General features: G+C 48.9%; 1 protein-coding gene across 1 annotated transcript in view; it reads left to right on the top strand.

The window, feature by feature from the left end:
• The window catches only part of BARX2 (BARX homeobox 2), a gene marked incomplete at both ends in the record, with an annotated part of 67,664 nt that extends 54,012 nt beyond the window's left edge, over nucleotides 1–13,652 (top strand). The window contains 3 exons of the mRNA XM_082844495.1: nucleotides 2,854–3,151; nucleotides 8,134–8,218; nucleotides 13,386–13,652. Of these exons, the coding sequence (XP_082700621.1) occupies nucleotides 2,854–3,151; nucleotides 8,134–8,218; nucleotides 13,386–13,652 (650 nt within the window). The remainder of the gene's footprint in view (nucleotides 1–2,853; nucleotides 3,152–8,133; nucleotides 8,219–13,385) is intronic.
• Nucleotides 13,653–15,720: the final 2,068 nt, after the last annotated feature.

Genomic DNA, 15,720 nt, shown 5'->3' with positions numbered 1-15,720 from the left:
TGCCACCAGGGAAGCCCCATAACTTTATTCTCTTTAAAATTAATTAATTAATTTATTATTTTTGGCTGCATTGGGTCTTCATTGCTGTGTGCAGGCTTTCTCTAGTTGTGGTGAGCAGGGGCTACTCTTCGTTGTGGTGCACAGGTTTCTCATTGCGGTGGCTTCTCTTGTTGTGGAGCATGGGCTCTAGGCGCGTGGGCTTCAGTAGTTGTGGCGCATGGGCTTAGCTGCTCCGCGGCATGTGGGATTTTCCTGGACCAGGGCTTGAACCTGTGTCCCCTGCATTGGCAGGTGGATTCCCAACCACTGCGCCACCAGGGAAGACCTAGATACTTTTTTGGAGAAGTAGCATTTCATAATGTATACAGATCCAAAACTACTGTCCCAGGTATCCTGATTTTCTCATTATAAAATATCATTTTTTTTTTCATTAAAAGAATCCACGACAAAAACCCTCAAGTGTTAGCCTTGGCTGGAGAGTCAATGGAAGTCGTGATTTATTGTTTAATAGCTTTGTGGTTTCTACTGGGCCTTACTAGACATGTAGTCAAAGAACAAGAGAAGTTATCTCTTTTAATAACTATGACTGGGGTCCAAAACAGAAGCATGGAAATGAGTAAGAAGAGAAATGCCAACCCAGAGGAGAGAGAGCTTGAACGTAGCACCTGGGTGCTTCTGTGACCTCGGTTGGTTTTAACCCGGGACGAGTGTGAGTGATGTTTGGCTCCGATGCTCACCTTGCCCTTTTAGTGAGCTGTCAGGTCTGGGCTGAGTCCCAAAGGGCAGCCACAGAATCTTCTCTGTTTTCATCAGATATCAAGATGGGCTTGGGATGATGTGCTTTTGTGACATCGGTATATTAGAGTTTGAAAAATTCTTCAAAGTTACCTACTTTTACTCACTTGTACAAATGACAAAACTGAGCCCCAGAGGGATAAAATTATTTCCATAGGTAATGATGGTGACATTTTTAACCCAATACTATGGAACAATGAAAAGGAAGAGCTTTTTCACTTGAACTTTAAAGTATCAGCAAACAAAGGATGTTGCAGCCATCAACCATCAGCCACTATCTATCTCCACCCTGATGGTGAGCCTTGAGGCAACTCAGGGTGGAGACAAACGGGCTGCCCGGCTACCTGCTGCCAAGCCCTCGGCCACTGCAGCCGCCCCCAACGGTGCCCCCTGAGGGGACTCAGGATGGGAAGGAACAGGACACTGGCCCCAGAGAGCTGAGGTGCACATCAAAGGAATGATTTCAGTGAGCCCAGACTCTTTCTTCCCATACACAGAAAAGCGCTAAATTCATTGACTTGAGATGTCCTGTTTTCTTTTTCTTTTTTCGTTTTTATTGGAGTATAGTTGCTTTACAATGTTGTGTTAGTTTCTGCTGTACAGCACAGTGAATCAGCTATATGTATACATATAACCCCTCTTTTTTGGATTTCCTTCCCATTTAGGTCACCACTGAGCATTGAGTAGAGTTCCCTGTGCTGTACAGTAGGTTCTCATTAGTTATCTGTTTTATACAAAGTGGTGTATATATGTCAATCCCAATCTCCCAATTCATCCCACCGCCCCCCTCCCCCACTCGGTATCCATACGTTTGTTCTCTACATCTGTGTCTCTATTTCTGCTTTGTAAGTAAGTTCATCTCTACCATTTTTCTAGATTCCACACATAAGTGATATTATACAATATTTGTTTTTCTCTTTCTGACTTACTTCACGCTGTATGACAGTCTCTAGGTCTATCCATGGTTCTGTTTAATTAACAGAATTAATCTTTTGATGTTCTGACCACCTGGTCTTCGTTGCAAAAACTCCTGTATATCCTAGTGCCCCCTCACCTCTTCAGAGCAGTCCCCCAGAGCTATCTGAGAGGCTGCCTCCCTGGCTTGAAGTCCTCAGAAAGTCCAAAAATATAAAACATAATTCTCAACTTTTAGGTTGTGCAATTTTTTTCAGTCGACAAAAGACAGAACAGATTCTTGGACAGAAAAGTCCTCTTGCCTTGAAATTCCTAAAGCAGAAGAGGCACAAAACTAGGGTGGAGGCCACCACACCCCCTACCCCTGCACACCCGTGACAGACATTGCTAATCAACCCCAGCTCGAATTCTTCAGCCAGGCTCCGACCCAGCCTGAGAATCCTCCTTAACACAGTGCCAGAGGCAGCCAGTATAATGGATCTGAATTTTCACGTGAATTAAAATCTTTTTGGCCTCCTCTTCTAAATGATGCATCCGTGTGATTCATGATGTGGTAACAGCCCTGGACTTCAAGCCAGAACCTGGTTTGACTCCTGAGTCTGCTTGTTCCTAGCTCTGTGACACCATCAAGTCCCTCAGGCTTTCTGGGGCTGTCTTCTTGTCTCTGAAATGAGGGAGTTGAAATTAAATAACCCTTAAGCATCCTTCCAGCTCTGAAAAATGTTACGATTCAAGGTATGTAGACTTCTCAGGGAGAATTTATAGTTACAGCCATGTATTTTTATAAAGACCGGAGGTGCTTCTCAGGTGCACTGTGTATTACAGATCCCTTTCGGCTTCCTTAAGTCTGTGTTTCTAGCTATATCTGAGTACTTCTTCCCATCTGCTCAGTGCCATTGACCCGTATCTCTGAAACCAGCATTTAGGGGTTCAAACGGGAGACATGGGGAAAGGTTCACCTCAAACTAGACCAGGCTGAGCAGATCCGCGCGTGCCCTGCCCACCCAGCCTTCCCCCATTTATACGTCCCTGTGAACAGGAGGCCCTGCCAGACAGATGGGTCTCGGCCCGGGGTCCTCTGAGGGCCTCTGGCCCCCTTCCCCCACGGCTCCTGTGCGACCTGCCTCCCTGCTTGTCTTCCAGGCCCCGCTTCCCTTCGGGCATATCCTCTCCTCTCGGTGATCACCCGACAGCCCACAGTCATCCCCCACCTGGTCCCCGCCACCCCGGGAGTCGCCCAGGCTGTGTCCCACCACCCGGCCGCCGAGGCCACCTCTGCCGAGGCTGCGGGCGAGAACCACGGCAGCAGCGAGTCGGAGACGGAGCAGCCCACGCCCCGGCAGAAGAAGCCCCGCCGGAGCCGCACCATCTTCACCGAGCTGCAGCTCATGGGCCTGGAGAAGAAGTTCCAGAAGCAGAAGTACTTGTCCACCCCAGACAGGTGAGGACACGGGGAGGGGACTGTCTGCCGGGAAGGCCCTTGAGCAGGGGGACTCCTTTGGTTCTCGGCGTGCGACGGAGAGCCACAGGACTGTTCTAGAGTTTGTGCAGGACGGTATGGCAGGAATCTGTCCATCCCTCGGCTCGTGCCGCCTCAGCCTGGGTTTAACAGAAGCCGGCCCACGTGAGTTCATCTCAGCCCGGGACCCTGCCTGCTGCTGAATTTGTACGTCTCACTATATCCCTGGATATTAACTTCTCCAGTACAACCAGCAAAGCAAAGCTTAGCCAGTGCTTACCCAGGCTCTCCGTTGGGAAACAGGTTTGGTGTTGAAAGCCACTTGCACTTAGGGTCAGATGCAGTGGGACTGGACCCACAACTGGGGTCCGTGATCTCCTCAGGCCCCTCCCCAGCCTCCAACCCCCAACTGGCTCAGTGGGTCGGCCCGGCTCCTGCCTGGACGCGCCAGATTGACGGGACTGTGGAGCTGTCAGGTGTCTCGCTAGATCTGACAGGTAGCAAGTCAGAAGCATTTGGCTGAGATCTAAGAGGACCTGGAAGAGGGGCCCTTCTTTAAACCCTTCTGAGATCCCAGCGAGGGCAGCTGTGACGCCTGGTTTACTCATAGGCTTCAATGCCTCTCCGCTTTCTTTAGTTCAGCATCTTAACAAAAAACTACGCTGCAAGAGTGTGTGTCTTGCCTTGTCCTTCACACTCACTCTGGAATGGCTGAGCTAATGTGTGATCCTGTTTATTGGGGGGATTTTGCAGGTACTTTTCCCTTCTTTTGCTCACTGCCTTGTCCGTATCAGGCTTGACCCTACTCCTATTGAAGAGAAGGGAAGGAAACTCAAATGCATCTCTTAAGCTATTTTATTAGCTGTTCGATCAAAATTTAAGTGAGCGAGGAGGCTGCAGATCACTGACTGGAAGGGAACTTGTTTACCGATTCAGTTAGTTGAGCACCCATCGGCTGTGTGCCAGGCACTGTGGCAGGGATTATGGGTCCAGAAAGTAGCAGACAAGAGACCTGCTCTAGAGGAGGTCACGGGGAAGGACGAGGCTGCGGTAGTGACATCACGACGCCGGGTGTGGGTGCTGGCAGGTTCCCGTGGGCTGCAGGAGCACAGAGGTGTTGCTGAGCATGTTGGCGGAGGCTGAGAAGCCTTCTCGGAGGAGGCAACCTCTTCAAAAGAGCTTTCATCCCAGGAGGGAGAGAGCCCTCCACAGAGGGAGCGACACATAAAAGGCACAGATGGGCTCGACGGGCGTGCTGAGGGCCCTGCAGGTGGTCGGGCGTCTCCAGCTTCAGGTGTGGAGGGGGGCATGGTGGGAGATGAGGCTGCAGAGGCGGGAAGGACCCTGTACATCTGGCCAAAGGTTAGGGACTGTGTCATGTAGGCCGTGCGTCAGCAGCAGAGCTGGAAGCAACATGGCCAGATTTACTTTTCAAATCCCCACACTGGTAGCACCACAGGTGGCTGTTAGGGAAGAGATGGAGCAGGGAAAGCAGGTGGACAGAGTCCAGGGAGGGTCACTGAATGTCACCACCTGAAATAAGGTGGTGACAGTGGGAGCAGAGAGGAGAGACTAGATCGGAGAACAGTTCTGAGGCTGGAACAGACAGATGTTGGCATGAGGAAGAGAGCTGAGAATTCTGTGGTTCCTGGATGGGCCACCAGGTAAGGGGGACAAACATTATCTGAAGCTGGAAGACTGAGGACAGAGTGGGTTTGGAGGGGAGCGTGTTCTGTTTCGGACGTGAGCAGTTTGGGGCACCTTCGGGCAGACAGCGGAGACAGGGCTGTGAATTGGGGATTAATAAACGGGATCTCTAGGTATCGAATGGCTGCTCCGATGCCCCGAGCGTGTAATGGGGAGCCTCATGTACTTGTCACCCAGGAAGGGTGGGCACCCCGATTTATGAATCAACGTGCTCAGGTGACGTTTTAGGCCTACTTTGGAAGTCAGCAAATTGTTTTCGCAGAAACGTTTGTTCTAATTAAACCTCCTGGGGCTTCCTGATACCTGCCCAGGCGCCTCTCAGGTGAGCTACGCGGGCTTCCTCCACTTGCTGGGGGAGGAGAACCCTCTGGTGGGCGTGGAGGCTGCAGCCCGAGCCGCCCTGCCAGCTGTTCCCCACCTCATACGTGACCGGGGCCATGAGCACGCCCTCCTCCCACAGTGCACTCCCTCTTCCCCTTTGTTTGCTTCTCCGGTTTCCTGGGTGACCCCATCTAAGCGAATATGCAGGGTAGTGAGAATCTGTAAGGGTGGCAGGTAATGAGAGAAGGCCGATGACAGTGAAACATGTTTCTGGAGCCAGAGTGAGTCAGGGGCGCATTTTTCCCAAGTGAGCTCACCTCGTTTGCTCATGCGGTGGCAGAGCTGTGAACTTGAACCTTCCGTTCACTAATGCACCTGATGGCCTCAGGTGAACCGGCCGGGAAGGCACAGGGGGAGCCGGGGGAGACCTGGGAGACCTGTGGGATGGCCCCCTGGGCTCTTGATGCTTTAACGAACAGCTCCTTGGGAAGCAGGGCTTCGTTAGTGGGGAGAGTAAGGGCTGCTGGCACTGGGAATGTACTAGCTTCAGTCTGTTAATCACTTTCAGTGAAACTGTCACCTTCCAGTGGCCCTTTTACTGGGACAAACAGGTATGTGTGAATGCTGACTGAAGCCAGGAGCTGAAGTTCCTGGAACAGTTTTTATTATCGGAGATTGAAATTGGGCTCTCTGGTCACGGCAGGGGGGCTGGGCCGCTGCACCTGGAGTGCCAGGAGCTGTACCTGGAACCTTCACTCCGGTACCTGCTGGTCTCCCTGATGGTGAGATGTCGCTCGTTACTCCTCAGCTTAGAGAAAGTTGCAGCCGAGGACCCGCGCCCAAGATTCCCCGCAGCCCAGGCTGGCGGCTGTGCAGGCTGCTGTGAGATGGTGGACGTTACATCCACAGCTCAACCCTCAGATACCCCGGGGCCTCCCAAAGTGGTGGTCCCTGCTCAAGCTGTGTCAGGGGTGCTGCGTGACAAGTCCACGCTGCTCCAGGGAGCAGGGTTGGGACCTTGGCGGGGGGTGGGGGGGGGGCGCAGCTGGTGTGGGCTCCTTCCAGCCAGAGGTGGTCCTTCCAGCGGGTGCTCAGGTGGACCTGGGGTTGTCATCAGTAAACACAGGTCAACACTTCCAACAGTCTCAGGGACTGAGGTGGACAACCTCAGCCTGGCTCCCTTTCCCGTTTCATATGCTCCGCTCGGGTTGTCTGCGGCTCCTTCGGATGCAGCGTCCCCGAAGGCCTGAGCGAGAGCCTCCCTCCGACAGACCTACCTTGTACAAAAAGCCGATGAGTGGAGGGAGCCCCTGTACAGGGGGAGGCACACAGACGTCAGCAGACTTGAGCCCTACCTCAACTTCTTTCTCTAGGACCACCTAGCAGGGGTCAGCACAGTTTTTCCGTGCAGGGCCAGAGAGTAGGTATTTTAGGCTTTGTGGGCCATGCGGTCTGTGTCACAACTACTCAGCTCTGAGGTTGTAGCACGAAAGCAGCCACAGACAATATGTAGACGAATGAATGTGTCTGTGTTCCGATAAAACTTTATTTACAAAAAACAGGTGGTGGACAGGACTTCGCCGTGGTCGCTGAGCGAGTCTAGTCTCTCTGAGCCTCAGATCTCTCATCTGTAAGATGGGAATAATCATACCTACTTCACAGCAGGAAGGAATAGACGTGAAAAGAATAAACGAAAGGAATAATGACGCAGACGTAGAGAATGGACTTGAGGACATGGGGAGGGGGAAGGGTAAGCTGGGACGAAGTGAGAGGGTGGCATGGACATATATACACTACCAAATGTAAAACAACTAGCTAGTGGGAAGCAGCCGCATAGCACAGGGAGATCAGCTCGGTGCTTCGTGACCACCTAGAGGGGTGGGATAGGGAGGGTGGGAGGGAGACGCAAGAGGGAGGAGATATGGGGATATATGCGTACATGTAGCTGATTCACTTTGTTATAAAGCAGAAACTAACACACTATTGTAAAGCAACTATACTCCAATAAAGATGTTAAAAAAAAAAAAAAGAAGAAACAAGGTGGTACATGTCAGGGGCTCTGCACACAGCCTGGGACGTGGTGGTGCTCTGGAAACAGGTGCCATGTTGTTAGAATTAGCTCCAACTGCATACTTCCCCGGGGAACGGCTTTGACATTCAGGGCTTTGCAGGAGGCTACAGAGAAATGCAGGACCACGCTCAGCCGTGAAATGGGAAGGAGGCGGCGCTACGGGTGTAATGTTTATTTTGGAAGCTGGCATCATAACAGTTGAGGGCAGCGGTGGTGGATGAGTCAATCCATCGAAAGGTATCTGTGAGCCCTTGTTCTGGATTCAGAGTGCGGTCGGCACTTTCGCGACTGTAAAAGCAGCAGTTGAGTTAGGAAGTCAACTCTTGCAGTTCAGTTAGGGAGGCAGAAATAACTCATGTGAAGCAATCAGAGACCGGCGAGAACTCAGAGCCACCTGGGTGATGGGTAACCTGGGTAGAGGAGGCAACCTGCTTGGTGGGAGGGGCAGCAGCAGGCTCACCCCCGGGAGGTGGGGCTTGAGCCGGACTGAGTGATGAGCGGGATTCTGATAAGGAAAATACGGCTTTACCTTTTCTCCCCAGTTTGGATTTTGGAGCAGAGCCTTCCTTTTGTACAGGATCAGAGTCAGGAGCCTGTCGGGTCAGGAAGAGGGCTTTGCAGTGAAGGCTCAGAAATGCTTTTCAGTTCCAGTGTAGACAGTCCTTGGGCTTGGGCGTCTGTTTGTTAGCTTCCCAGAGTTTCCTCCATAGGATTCTTGGAAGGAAAGCAAAGCTCTTCGGGGAGGAATTGGTTTAATGGGGAGGTCCACGCGTTGGTAGCAGTGCCTAGAGGTAGCCAACAGGACCCCACCTTTGCTGCCCTTTCCCCTCTTCCTCATCCTTCCTCTGTCTCTCGTGCCTTGTAGGTTGGACTTGGCCCAGTCTCTGGGACTCACTCAACTGCAGGTGAAGACTTGGTACCAGAACCGCAGGATGAAATGGAAGAAAATGGTAAGAAAGAGAGTAGGTCTTACCACGGGCCCATCGTGACACGAGAAATTCTTCTTACAGGGCTGCTAAGAAGGCAGGAAGGACCATTTGGTGGTTTGAGCTCCAGAGATTGGAAGGCCTTTTAAGATGCTGGCTAGGAGGGAGGCTGTTTGAATTAATAGGATAAGCCCTTCTTTCTGACCTGGATTTCCTGACCAGAAGGATATTCTTTTTCACAGTTTCATTAGAAATAAAATAAAAAGAAAGCCCCCAAGCTTCTCAGTTGTGGGTTTTAACCCCACCTGCTAGACTTTTCAAAGAACTTCCTTCCCCCTCCCACCAACAGCTAAGAATTAGAAGCCAGTTCTCTTTGTTTAGAGGATATACAGGGCACATCTGCTCTTGTAGCTGTGTGTCCCCCAATGCAGTGATTCTCAGCTCTAGTGGGCGGGGTCAGAGTAACCTGGGTGGCAGGTACAAATGCAGAACTCGAGGCCCCTCCAGGATTCTGCTTCCCTGTCCTGTTCCCAGGACAGGGGGTGTTAACCAGCACCCAGGTTCCTCTGATACACATGGTATAGTGACTGGTTTCCCTAGTGCTGCTCTTGTGCCTAGCTGATGAGCTCTTCCATATTTGGTTTTTAAATGAACTTATTAGTATAAACATCTCTTTAAAAAAAGAATAAACATCTCTGCATTTTGAGGAACTCTATTTCATAATGGTTTACCACCCCTCTTTTTTTGAAAAAGCACAGTTAAATCCAAAGTAGTTGGGTTTCACTTCCAGTTTCGTAAACCCCAAGGGTCAAGGTCAAAGCCCAGAGAAGAGAGGAGGGTGGGATGAGGGTGGGAAGAAGCCTTGCTCCGATTCTTTAGAGACCATGTGCACCGTGGCCTCTGACCCAGGCCTTTGCACACCCTCGCTGGATGCCCCTGGCCCCCTCTCCTCTCAGGAGCTCAGGCCTGCCTGCATGACGTTACAATTTGCTAAGGCATCTGCTCACAAGCCATGTTTCCTGGTGTCTCAAGGGATGGAATATGAATTTTTTTTCACAATTACCAAATAACTAAGGTCCCCCTACCACCTAGTTTTCAGACAAAAAAAAAAAAAGTTGGTGTTTTTTGATAATAGGTAATAGATTTTGAGTTTTCTCAATTTTGTTTCTGTCCAATATTTTTCTTCTGAAAACTTTAGTTCTTGCTATTGCCTGCTAAGAAAGAGAAGACTAAATAAATAAATTGCAAATGAATATTAATGGAAATGGGAAGAAAGCCACCAAGGCAGCATTTATTATATCCCTAGAAAAAAATTCCTGGGCAAATTTCATCATTTCCTCTGGGGGGACTTGCCCCCGAGGTGGAAGGATTTTCAGATGGAGGCGGCCTGGCCCATGAATGCTCTCCCAGTGACGCGGCAACGCCAGACACATGTACAAACACACATATATTGCATGCATCAACAGATACGTATTCAGTGTCTCTTGTGAACCACGCCTCGTCCTAGGCACTATAGGAAGTCATGAAACAAAATAGAGCCCTGTCTTCGGGAATTTATGATCCAGTTGAAGAAGCAAGGTCCAGGAAGCAGCAAAGGAGCACATTGTAATTAAGTGCTGGTTGTTTATTTATAGATTTAGAACCCCATAAGAGTCCAGAGGAGAGGTATTGGGACAGGTTCAGGGAGAAGGTGCAACTGAAGGATAAATAAGATTCAATTAAATATACTGTTGCTCCCCAACTTCTAGACTAAGACACCCATGAAACCTTTTGGGGGATTGATCTCTAAGGGAACCAGATTTGGGAGCTGGCAACACTGGGCCGTGTTCCCAGGCGTGCCCCTCCCTGGCTGGTTTTGGGCAAGTCCCTTCACTGCTTTCTGTGCAAGTTCCACCACCCACCTCCTTCCCTGTCCATCATTATCATCGAAATCAATGTCTCCTGAGTGGCAGAGGCGTTGTTTAAGTTGGTTATCAGCGATCTTTTCATGCGTCAGACGGTGAACGAACTGACAGCCTGCCATGTGCCAGCATCGCCCGGTGCCCGTGGGGGACACGTGTGCCTCTGCCTCTGACGTCACCTGTTTTCCACCAGCCACTGCGCTGCTGGCGCAGCCGTGGCCGGGGTGTCAATGGTTATCAATGTCGTATGAAACAAAATGGAAGTAACTTCGCACATTGAACTTCAGAGAGCATTCCACAGGCCAACCGGATTCAGGCCCCTTTGGGAAACAAGACTCCATTTCATTTCATCTCGTGAGCACTTACTTTCACCAGGCAATGGAGGTGCGACCATAAGACACCAACCCATCCATTAAAAAATAAAATTCAGGGCTTCCCTGCTGGCGCAGTGGTTGAGAGTCCACCTGCCGATGCAGGGGACACGGGTTCGTGACCTGGTCTGGGAGGATCCCACATGCCGCGGAGTGGCTGGGCCTGTGAGCCATGGCCGCTGAGCCTGCGCGTCCGGAGCCTGTGCTCCGCAACGGGAGAGGCCACAGCAGTGAGAGGCCCGAGTACCACAAAAAAATAAAAAAATAAAAAAATAAAAATAAAATGCAGTACAAGGTCACACCCACTAGGATGGCTAGAATCAAAAAGACATAATAACAAGTGTTGGCGAGGATGGGCAGAACTGGAACCCTCATATTCTGCTGACTGGAATGGAACAGGGGGCAGCTGCTTTGGAAAACAGCCTGGAAATCCCTCCAAAGGTTAAACACGGAGTTACCACTTGACCCAGCAATTCCACTTCTGGTCATATACCCAAAAGAAGTGAAAGCAGGCACGGAAACAGGTAGTATCTGTACACCCGCGTTCACAGCAGCGTTACTCACAGTATTCAGAAGGCAGAAGCAATCCAAGTGGCCATCAGCTGATGAATGGATAAGCAGATTGTGGTATATCCATACAATGGATATTATTTGGCCAAAAAAAGGAATGAAGTACTGACACATGCCACAACATGGATGAACCTTGGAAACTTAAGTCAAAGAAGCCAGTCACACGGGACGACACGTTGTATGTTTCCCTTCATGTGAAAGGTCCGGGACAGGCAAATCTGTAAAAACAGAAAGCAGAGTCACGGGTGCCTAGGGTTGGGGGGCAGGGGAGAAGTGGGGAGAGGCTGCTAACGGGTACGGGCTTTCTTTCTGGGGGTGATGAAAATGTTCTAAAATCGGATTCTGACGAGAGCTGCACAATTCCGTGACTATACAAAACATCACTAAGTCGTGCACTATAAATGAATGAAATGTGTGGTATGTGAATTGTATCTCAATAAAGCTTTTTCTAAAAAAAGAATTTATGGTTTATCAAGTTACTACATTCATTCTTACCATTCAGCACCCGGAGGTCTGCTGCTCTTAGACGAAAGAGATACAGTCAGTAAATATTTAACAACTGCATAGAAAGTTAGGTGCAAGTTAGATGCTTGGAGCACAAAGCAAGGGGCAGATGCAGGAGTTACCTTCGAAGAGCTTCTGTTCAAACGAGGAAGCTGAGATTACAAAAGGTGTGGAAGTAGCGAAAGTACATCCCACTTCTGATTATCTGTGCTAATCCAGGTCCTCCTGAAGCCCTTCTCACGAGCTGCCCAGGTCAACAGCTGCACCAGCCAGAGTTCAGAGCCAGTGGAAGAAGGAGTGCCTGTTATAACCCAAAGTAATAAAAATATTTTAAAAATTATCCCTGCCTACCTCATGGGACTCTTGTGTAAGTCACGAATTGGGATAATAAATGTGCAAGTCATTTGCAATCAGTGAAGGCCATTGGGTTATCATTATTTTGCTCACTTTATATCTTTCTTCAATTCTATGGAAAGGCCTGTTGAGAAAGGTTAGTTCATTGGATGACAGCCGTTGAACGCCTGCTGTGTGCAGGGACTGGGTGGGAGGGACAGGCAAGTAAACATGCAGTGACAGGCGTATCTGAAAAGTGCTCTGATAGGATGCTCACAGGGCATTTAACTTGGACTTGGGAGGTCCGGTCAGGCTCCCAGGAGAGGCACTGTCTCAGTGGAGTCACCCAGGCAAGGAGGGTGGGAGGCAGATTCTGGAACACTCAGGAACACTTCTGGCCCTTACCCTACATTACCTGTTGGTTCCCCTCACCGTCGCCCTGTGCAGGAAAGTATGCTTATCCCCATTTTACAGATTAGGAGACTGAGGCTCAGAGTCTTTAAAGGACTGTCCCAGAGAGAAAGTGGATTAGGAGCACAGTTAGAACTTAATCTAGTTATTCCACTTTCAAAGCTAGAACACTCTCTTCTGTGCACTACTGCCTCTTTGAACACTACAAAACCATGTTTCATGACGTCTTTTTTTTCTGATTTCAGAAATACTTATACATGAGCATTGTTGAAAAATTAGAAAGTACAGAAAAAAAACAATGAAAAAATGTTAAATTATCCATGATCCTGAGACTACAAACAGGGTGGTGTGCAGTTGTCTAGCCACCAAATTAAATTATGCTGGTTTAGAACCCGTTTTTCACAAAAATATATTAATAACATTTCCCATGTTGTTATACATTCTCCTATATAATGGCTGTAATGGTTTTCACGTGTTCTCTCTTTGCCATATACTATAATTACGTATTCAATCATAGGGTGGAAGCCTTAGAGTATTTTTGCTGTTAGAACCGATTTTTGCGCTTATAACCAATTTTGTGATGAACATTTTTGCACATCAGTCATTGTCCCAATCTTTGATGACTTCCTTAGGCTAAATTGTTAGAAATGGAATTTCTGTGTCAAAGGGTATGAACACTTTCAGACTTTTGATTTGCAGTCTCAGATTGTCTTTTGAAAAAGCTGTACCAATTACACTTTTACACTAGCATATGCGTGTTAATTTTCCTGTTTGCTACAAGTATTGTCTTTTCCTTATAACTTGTCAACTTATCACATTCATATTGTAATTTTCATTTCCTTCCCCGTCGTTGAAGTTGGATTTTTTTCCTGTGCTTATGATCATCGTATTTAATACCAATAGAAGTGATATTGACTAAAAGTGCATTGCGTCTTTCATGGATGCAGCTGTCTTTGTAGACTGCAGGTGACCCGTGAGAATACTTTTTGCCATAACTTGCGACTTCACTGCTGGGAAGAAATGGTTTAGAGGCCTTGGGAGTGGGAAAGTGGAGGGAAGGAGTTATTTCTCAGGTCTGATGACTGTTTTTCTCCCACGTAGGTTCTTAAAGGTGGACAGGAAGCGCCCACAAAACCCAAAGGTCGTCCCAAGAAGAACTCCATCCCCACATCAGAAGAGATTGAAGCTGAAGAGAAGTTGAACAGCCAGGCCCAGAGCAAGGAGCTCTGGGAGCCCTCCCAGGGCCAGGAGGGGCTCTGTGACACGCAGAAACCGAAAGTGCACGGTGTCCCCGCAGAGGTGGCTGAGCCCCTACACCAGCCCCAGGAGTTGCCAGTAGCTTCTTTGGAACCCCCACCATCAAGCTAAAATAAAACTCTTGCGAGGAGCGGGAAGGGGGAGACTGGGAAGAAGGGAAAGAGAGAATGCAGGGAGACCAGGGAGAGGAAAGCTTCCGATAGCCGGTAACTTGGGGGGAGAAGACCACCGCCGGCTCCCTCCCTCCTGCCCACAGGTCTCACCTCGAGACTTTGAGGAAGACTTGCTGCCTTTGGCCTGCTCTTCCTGAAAGGCTGCTTTAGCCACGGATGCCCTTGACTAAGGGACACAGTGCCTTGGAACTGCCGACCCCAGCTGGGGTGATGCCGTGGGGCTGTCCGGGTCCAAGCCCCCCGGTGTGGTAGAGGATGCTCCAGCCAGCCTCTGGACAGCCAGCCGTCAAAGCAGAGCGGGATGCAGGAGTGGGCAGCATGCCCAGGTTCCTTGCTGACTCAGCACTTATTTCTGTAGTTTTAAAAGAGAATTTAATGTTTTTGGTTGTTTTTTTTTTTTTTTTTTTTTTGGCAGGACGGGGTTGGTGAGGGTGGGCAAATAAGAGTTGGGGGAAGGGAGTTCTGAGTTAATAGAATAACGTTTGTTTGAAGACACGTGTGCCTTTGTATCCATTGTAAGGTGGTCAGGTGACCCAAGAACTGATAAACCTTGTTTTTCTTGCTTCATTAAGTTTCCATCCCTGAAGCTGCAATGCAGATATGTTAAGATAACTTTTATTTTTTAATTAAAAATAAATCTTTCAAAAAAGGATTGGGTGTATTCTTTCTTCTGGGGAGTGTATTTAGCCCTTCTTTTTTTCTTACTCTATTTTTTAATTGAAGTATAGTTGATTTACAGTGTTGTGTTAATTTCTGCTGTATGTAGCAAAGCAACTCAGTTATACATATATATACATTCTTTTTCATATTCTTTTCCATTATGGTTTATCACAGGATATTGAATCAGATGAATGGATAAAGAAGATGTGGTACCTATATACAATGGAGTACTAACTTAGCCCTTCTTGAATATGTCCTATGGAAAGAGAGACGGAGAGATGGCCTGGCTCCCTGGGCTTTAATTTCCCCAGAAGGAACATGTAAGATTAGGCCAGGCCCACTGGTGTCCAAGTGCAGAGCAAATGGAAACAGCACGAGAGAAACGGGAGCAGGGCCTCTGCCCCCCTCACCTCCCACTGTCTCCTGCCCAGGGGGCTCTGCTGTAGCCACTTTACACGATGAGCTTCCAGCTTTCAAAAAGTGTTTTACTTTTTCAAAGAGACAATAAATTCATAGGTTTCAAAAGTCAAGCTATATGAAAAGAAGTCGTTTCCCTCCCGCCCTCTCCACCCAATGCCCCCACCTGCTACAGGGAACCGTTTTTACTGGTTCTTGTGTATTTTTCTATAGTAAGTAGCCATTTGAATGATGGGCTCTACAACTTTTAACAAAAGAAAAACTGAGAACTACTTGGCTAGATGTGCTCTGTGGTTTTAAACTTAAAATCACGTCCTAGGGCTTCCCTGGTGGCGCAGTGGTTGAGAATCTGCCTGCCAATGCAGGGGACACGGGTTCAAGCCCTGGTCTGGGAAGATCCCACATGCCGCGGAGCAACTGGGCCCATCAGCCACAACTACCGAGCCTGCGCATCTGGAGCCTGTGCTCCGCAACAGGAGAGGCCGCGACAGTGAGAGGCCCGCGCACCGCGATGAAGAGTGGCCCCTGCTCGCCGCAACTAGAGAAAGCCCTCACACAGAAACAAAGACCCAACGCAATCAAATAAATAAATAAAACGAATTTATATATAAAAAAAAAATCACGTCCTACTTTTAATAAGACCAGGAAAGAGGTGGGTTCCAGGCTTCCGAAAGAGAAAACTCTGACTCTGCTTCTTGCCCGACTATCCTGCAAACGGGCCTGAGGCCTGATCTCACGGGGGCTGTGTCACCGTTCCCCTGACATGTTCATGTGTGATGTCCTACAGGGCACAGGGCCCCTTTTATGGACCCCCAATTATTAATTACTCAGTAATTCCCGATTGTGGGCTGGGGAAATACAAACTGACTTTAATAATTGCTTCAACTAGGAAGTAAAGCCTGTCACTAGTTCTGTAAAACAAATCATAT

Source organism: Leucopleurus acutus (genome assembly GCF_964270905.1).
Source record: "Leucopleurus acutus genome assembly, chromosome: 8".
In the NCBI taxonomy this organism is placed as follows: domain Eukaryota; kingdom Metazoa; phylum Chordata; class Mammalia; order Artiodactyla; family Delphinidae; genus Leucopleurus; species Leucopleurus acutus.
The sequence above is the reverse complement of the archived record's forward strand: the minus strand, read 5'-3'. Positions and strand labels throughout refer to the sequence as shown.